Source organism: Vanellus vanellus (genome assembly GCF_965231255.1).
Source record: "Vanellus vanellus genome assembly, chromosome: 1".
NCBI classification, from domain to species: Eukaryota; Metazoa; Chordata; class Aves; order Charadriiformes; family Charadriidae; genus Vanellus; species Vanellus vanellus.
Window position 1 is genome coordinate 161,581,336 of NC_138905.1, and position 7,192 is coordinate 161,588,527.

A 7,192-nucleotide genomic window follows, 5' to 3' on the forward strand; every position below is an offset into this window, starting at 1 on the left:
AGTGACTTAAATAGGCCAAGATTTGACACGGAGTCTTTGGAGAAATAGTGTTTCTCTCACTGATCAAGTTGAATGTCTGAGTTGGTTGTTAGGTCATAGTAATAATTTACCATCTATTATGCAATTTTATCCAGGGAGTAATCCCTACCTTCCGAGTGAAATTTCTGCTGAGGCTTCTGCGGGGGAGGCTGGAGGTGGATCTTGACAAGGACAAGCTGCTGTTCAAGCACATGTGCTACGAAATGGAACGGCTTCATAATGGTGGTGATGTCACTTTCCATGATGTGCTCAGGTACCTTGAGATTTTCTCTAAATTTGTAGAAGGGGTATAATGGCCTGTATTTCTCTCCAGGCTAACAAGTATTCATTAGCCTTGGGAAAAAGCCACAAATGCGCTGCTATTTTAAATGTAATACAAAAACTAGTTTTCCCTTTTTATCCTGAAAAGATTATTAGTGGTGGAAAATACAGGTCGTAGGGAACCAGCTCTATGTAATTTTAACATTTTCATTGGAGACAGTTTGTCATAAACAGCAGTCATATGTTTTTCTCGTATCCCAAGCAATGAATTGTTGGCCCCACTCGTGTAGCAAGATAACAGTGAATCTGACTAGAAATAAAATAGAAATGGGAATATTATCCAAGCATAAACACTTAGGAGGAAAAAAAAAACACAAATGCCGTAGTTGCTCCACAAGTGCCCTAGTTCCTTACAGTTCAGCAGCTCACCTGGATTGGATAGCTACATGTAAGTGATAAGGTCTTCATCTGTTTTGAGCACCAAAGTCTCTTCTGAAATTATGTCAGCATTCTGTAGCTTCAAATATGAATTTGTTGCACATACCTGAATTATGTATTTTTGCACTAAGGTCTTAAGGATGACCTTTGATTTTCTAAATTAAAATGTAAGGTCACCAGCATTTAAAAAAAAAAACAAAACTGTGTTTCTTCCAGCATGCTTTCATATAGGTCTGTTGATATCAGAAAAAGTCTTCAACTGGAAGAGCTGCTTGCTAGGGAACAACTGGAATATACCATAGAAGAGGAGGTGGCCAAACAGACCATACGCATGTGGCTGAAGAAGTGCTTAAAGCGAATCAGAGCAGTAAGTCAGGCTAAACCAGGATCTAAATGGTTGCAGAAATTGCCCTGCTCAACAACGCTGGAATTTGCTGTCACTATGCTTCATTTACTCTGGAGTAACGATAATATTTATGTGAAGAAGTATGTAGCAGTTGCTAACTCAGCAAAAAAAAGTATGTTACAGCTCAATTGAAAGCGCTACAAAAATAAGCATCTTTTGAAGGCAAAAACTGTCTTCCTGCCAAAAATTTATCTGTCTTTTCAATACAGCAGGAAGATGCATGTGCAGAGACCAAAGTCAAAGGAACAAAGGAAAAACAATGTAATTTGATGAAACCTCATAGACTAATCCTTCCACACAGAATGTAATTGTATAATTTCCTTGCCTCTGCTGGCAGAAGGTACCATGATCAGTCACCAGCAGATATGGAATCCGTATTAAGATACATCATTTGAATGGGCCATTACAGTAACTGTGTGTGTGCAAATTAGCAATGTGTACATGCAAATCAGGTATAAGAACCATGGCACACAGTAGCTGTATCTATGCTAGTAGATTAAGCAGGGCCAAGGCATGGGCTCAGGACTGGGATGGGGTCACCCATAGTCATTAGCCTGTTCCTCAGCACAGTTTTGGCCTGTGCATACTCATACTCTCCCAGACCACTGCTGTATGATCTCCGGGACCACTGCCATAGGAGCATCACTGCCCTCCAGACATGGGTCAGGGTGGAGACTGCTCCTAGTAGGCAGTGGTTGAAGCTGTCTTGTGTAGTAGAGGAGAGACTAGCCAGATCTTGCAAGTCCTGGCCTGTCACTTGGCTTCAGCACTGCAGGAAATCCCAGTCTGTGTAATTTACTAGTATAGACCTAGCCAGTGCTTCTGTGTTCTGTTTACGCAGTGCTTCTGATTGTCCGAAACATTTTCCCCTTTTCTCAGGATAGCTACAATATATGCTGATCAAAGTTTGCCTTGGATGAAATTTATATTTAAAATTTTCAGGAAATTTGAATTGGGTTTTGCAGTTATTCTCTTCTTTTCTTCCAAAACAAACTCTTCCTTTATATAAAAAGTCACAGCCTGGTTGCCTTGATGACTGATTTTTCAGTTATTGTAAGGCTGGGTCTTTTTGATGCATATATTGACAAGCATATTTTGATTTATATATTTTGATGTGTATATGGACAAGCTTGAGAACTGGGCCCATGTGAATCTCATGAGGTTCAAGAAGGCCAAGTGCAGGGTCCTGCACCTGGGTTGGGGCAATCCCCAGTATCAATACAGGCTGGGGGATGAAGAGATTGAGGGCAACCCTGCCGAGAAGGACTTGGGGGTGTTGGTGGATGAAAAGCTGGACACGAGCCGAAAATGTGCACTCACAGCCCAGAAAGCCAAATGTATCCTAGGCTGCATCAAAAGAAGTGTGGCCAGCAGGTTGGTGGAGGTGATTCTGCCCCTCTACTCTGCTCTGGTGAGACCCCACATGGAGTACTGCATCCAGCTCTGGAGCCCTCAGCACAGAAAAGACATGGACCTGTTCGAGCAGGTCCAGAGGAGGGCCACAAAGATGATTCGAGGGCTGGAGCACCTCTCCTATGAAGACAGGCCAAGAGAGAAGGGAGTTGTTCAGACTGGAGAAGAAAAGGCTTCAGGAGACCTTATTGCAGACTTCCAGTACTTAAAGGGGGCCTACACGAAAGATAGGGACAAACTATTTAGCAGGCCCTGTTGCAACAGGACAAGGGGTAATAGTTTTAAACTAAAAGAGGGTAGATTCAGACTAGATAGAAGGAAGAATTTTTTTTTACAGTGAAGGTGGTGAAACACAGGAACAGGCTGCCCGGCGAGGTGGTAGATGCCCCATCCCTGGAAACATTCAAGGTCAGGTTGGATGGGGCTCTGGGCAACCCGATCTAGTTGAAGATGTCCCTGCTTATTGCAGGGGGGTTGGACTAGGCAACCTTTAAAAGTCCCTTCCAACCCAAACTATTCCATGATTCTACAATTTTTTATTTTTATAAAAGCTTACTTCTTGTGTGTGGAGGTTTTCCATAGAGACCTGTGATCATGGGATCTGGCTTTTTCTGTTTGCAAATTTATTAAAAAACATAACTGGACAATTTGAATATAACATACATTCCAGCTAAAACGTCAATGTTCAAGGCATATTCAGATAGTTTCATTTTGATCTCATCTCTGTAATAATAATGGCAGTAAATTTAATCTCAGTTCTCAATTCTGGGTTTGTTCAACTCTGTTGTTCATTTCATTATGATATTGAATTACACTATGTTAAAGTAAATATGCTATTCATTTCACTCTAATAATATGGTTCAGATCATTTCACATTATATGAACCTTTTATAAACTGAATGTAATTATGGAAGTTAATATATATTTTCAAATTCTTTTGTTAGTCTCTAAGCCTCTCTAGAGGGAGCCTGTGAAAACTACCCAGGAAAGTGAAACCCTTCCTAAGGGCTGTTTATTTTAATTTAAAAGCAAATTAGATTGTAAGTTCATAATGGTAGTGGTTTTGTTTTTCTATTTGTACTGTAAATCTATACTCAGTCCCAAGGTTTTCACTACTGTTTTATTCAGTGCTATTGACAGCCTGTTCCAAAGTCCATGAAAGAAAGCAATTTTTTTCATTGTCTTCACATAATTCCTAGTGAATCTCTACCAATTTCTGTGTTTCATTTTCTTTGCAACTACTTTTAACTCATAAATTCAAAAATTTATATGCTTTTAAACTCTAGGTTTAAACTAACAGTTGATCAACTTGCCTTCCACTTAATATAGTTTATGTGTTTGATCCTCTATTTTCTACATAAAGGTTAGACACATGCTGGAAGTCACTTTAAATAGTGGCCATCTGATACACGTAGGTTTATCGATGCACCTGGTATCCACATCTGGCACTCACTGTTTGGTTAAATGTTTAGAAGGCTTTAAAAAAAAAATCAAACACCGTGACACACCAATGAGAACATTTTTGTTGTCGCATATTGTACCTTGATAGAAACAACAGCAGTCGTGCAGCATTATCCATAGTCTACGAGAGAGTCAACAGCAGGAGTTGAGCCGATTCCTGAATCCTCCCAGCATTGAGACAACACAGCCAAGTGAAGATATGAATGCTATTAATCAGGAGAATAGTGCACAGCCAGAGGTATGTTAACCAGATGATCAGCTAGTCAACACAAATTCAGAAAACTTCCATGTTTCTTATTTGTTCTTTTTTAAACGTCATTTTAACTGGAAAAGCTGAAAGCAGTATCTTGTTTTGCTTCATTCTTTGCCTTTGGATGTAAAGGCAAGATGGTCTAAGGCAGTAATTCCCCAGCTCAGTTAGCTGTCTTGCTAGCACCACAAAGGGCAAACCGAGCTGTGCGACTCCGGCAGCACCAACTTTCAGCTCTAGTATGAGCTGTGTACAGGCTCAGGGACTTGAAGTTTTCCTATTCAAGCATTCTGAACTAGTTTTTACACTGAGAGTGATAACATTGGGCGTGCTGGGTCCTGGCTCTTCCAGGGTAGGGAATGAAGAACATACAACATAAGGACTCCACTGTAGAAGGCTAAGAACAATTTTGTACCCTTCAGTGGGACTGTATAATGGAATTGAGCCCAAATGGTCTTTTTTTTTTTTTTCCTATTAGTAGTAGTTAGTAGTGGGGCAGTAAAGATTAGAAACCATGCTGCCTTAGCAAATGGCAATATATTTTGTATGCAGTCATGTATAAAGCTTGGAAATAGAATAGAAAGATAACCCTTTTTAGGTTTATCCCCATGCAATGGGGAACAATGACTGAGATTCTTTTTTCTCTGTTCAGACAAGTAGCCAGCAGCAGCTCCTTAGCCCAACACTTTCTGACAGAGGTGGCTATCGACAAGACTCTGCAGATGCTGGGAAACCTCAGCGGAAATTTGGGCAATGGCGTTTACCATCAGGTAAGTGAAAAATATGTATCAGCATGGTCCTTACGTGCCAAATCACTGCTGTACAATAACAAGGCCATGAGAGGCTTCATGATCCACCTCCCGCCTGCTCCTTCCACCCACAACAGGGTTTTTCTACCCTCATGCATGCTGAAATACAGCAATCTCTCCCCTTCCTCCCAGTTCTGAAAGTTTGGAAGATAGGCTCAAGCGTTGCCATGTGCGGGCTGTTGGGTTTTTTTACTTTTTCATACATTTACTCAGGATCTCTGGATTGGGGACTGTACTGTTCCATGTGTTTGGGTAGCATCTTGTGCATTTAGAGTTCTCTTTTACCATATAAAGCACAGTGAAAATTAATGTTTTTCCTAACAACAGTAATAACTTCTGAGTGCCTTGTCTTGCCTAAGCATACCAGGTGTATGATTTATGCTTTACACCATAATAATACATTTTTGTATCTTCACTTCAACCAGGAATTGGCCAGGTATACAATCAGTTTCCTGTTTATTTTCTCACAAACAGGCAACATCCTCAGTTACTCCAGTAACTACAGTCCGCAAGAAAAGGCAGGTTAGCCTATGCCTTATAGGAGGGTGAGAGAGGTGCATAGGTACAGTCTGAGGCCTTATTAAGTCTTTATCTCAAGAGCACTCTCCACCACCTGAAATATTCTCTCTTAAAGTGCATATTGACCTCTGCTGCCTGCCACACTCATGACCAACAGGTGTGTCAACCTGCTTTCAGCTGTCCTCAGTCCTATTCCAAGTCAGAGGGCTGCCTTCAAAGGCTGCCACTGTTCAGACCCTAATCATACCTAGGTGGAAGTAGAAGAGATGGTCATGATATGAGTACCATTAACCCTACTTTTGTGACCAGAGTACTTGTCCAAGAAACAGGACAGCTTAATAGAGAGCTTTCAATCCATTCTTTCCACTTAAATGTCGCTGAGCAGCAAAGATCAACATTTTGTTGGAACAGAGAGAAAGAGTAAAAGGGGGAGCATGCTAAGGAGGAATCGTACTATTGTATCCAACTGGATAGGTTTTTCAAGTGAGAATGAGGAGTTCAGGGTTTCATTTCTTCGCACTGACCTTGGCCATGTCGCTTTTGAATGTTCCTCAGTAGACAGTGTCAGAAAAGGAGGGCCACCTCCATGCACAGTACAGTCTGGAAGATGATAAGTACTCTGTCCCCAATCCAACAGACATGTATTTAGGATCGTGAATAGCGTCATTGAGATCAATTGTGGTTTTCATGTATTTACATATGTGTTGTAGTGCTTTCCTAAAGCCATACCAACACCTTGTACTGGCTTCCACCCCTAGGCCATAGTTAAATATCACTTTCTAAGTGTAGCTGCCAACACTCAGTGCACTTTTCCCTCCATTTTTCTGGCACTTACTACTTCCACCATTTTGCTAGCAGGTCAGCTCACTGAAGTACTGCCTAAACCATTTAGGTTGCAATTAGCCAGGTAAGAAGAGACCTATTGCCTCAGCTTTCACAGCAGAAGGAAACGAGGCACCACTCAGTTAAACTGCTGTACCAGCAGATTAGTGGGAGTGGGTGAACAGCTGGACCCAGAAAAAGAACATTGGAACAGAGCTTTACTTTTTCTACAGTAAATCAGTTTAAAGCTACCCCAGCCCAGCTAGTTCTGTATACCTCAATTCTACACAAAAATGTTCAAGAAGCACATCTACTCTAATACAGAATTTTCTGTTTCATTTCGTAGCCCCCAAACCAATAAGCCATTCAGTGTCTTCAGTCAACCTCCGCTTTGGTGGACGTTCAACTATGAAATCTGTTGTATGCAAAATGAATCCCATGTCTGATGCTGCGTCTTGTGGATCAGAAGTCAAGAAATGGTGGACAAGACAATTAACTGTGGAGAGTGATGAGAGTGGAGAGGACCTTCTTGATATCTGAGAAAAAGTCATCCTGCAACACCAACCACATCAAGTACAATCTAATTTTCTATGTTTAAAATTTAAGATGCTGTGTGATGTACAATTTCTTTAAAATTAACAACGTCGTAATTTTTTTCAAATGCTTATCCTTCTGCCATATGAAGCATAGCACACACTTATATGTTAGAATTCACTGCTATAGGTACTAACTGTACTTTAAGAAACCTGTATACAATAGTAGTACTAACAAAGC

The 7,192-nt window shown here is 40.8% G+C and overlaps 1 protein-coding gene across 2 annotated transcripts in view; it reads left to right on the forward strand.

The window, feature by feature from the left end:
- NALCN (sodium leak channel, non-selective) overlaps nt 1–6,958 on the forward strand; it is a gene marked incomplete at both ends in the record, with an annotated part of 351,928 nt that extends 344,970 nt beyond the window's left edge. For both annotated transcript variants that reach the window (XM_082482102.1, XM_082482103.1), the window contains 5 exons: nt 135–292; nt 955–1,105; nt 4,107–4,256; nt 4,921–5,038; nt 6,765–6,958. In XM_082482102.1, coding sequence (XP_082338228.1) covers nt 135–292; nt 955–1,105; nt 4,107–4,256; nt 4,921–5,038; nt 6,765–6,958 — 771 coding nt within the window. The remainder of the gene's footprint in view (nt 1–134; nt 293–954; nt 1,106–4,106; nt 4,257–4,920; nt 5,039–6,764) is intronic.
- Nucleotides 6,959–7,192: the final 234 nt, after the last annotated feature.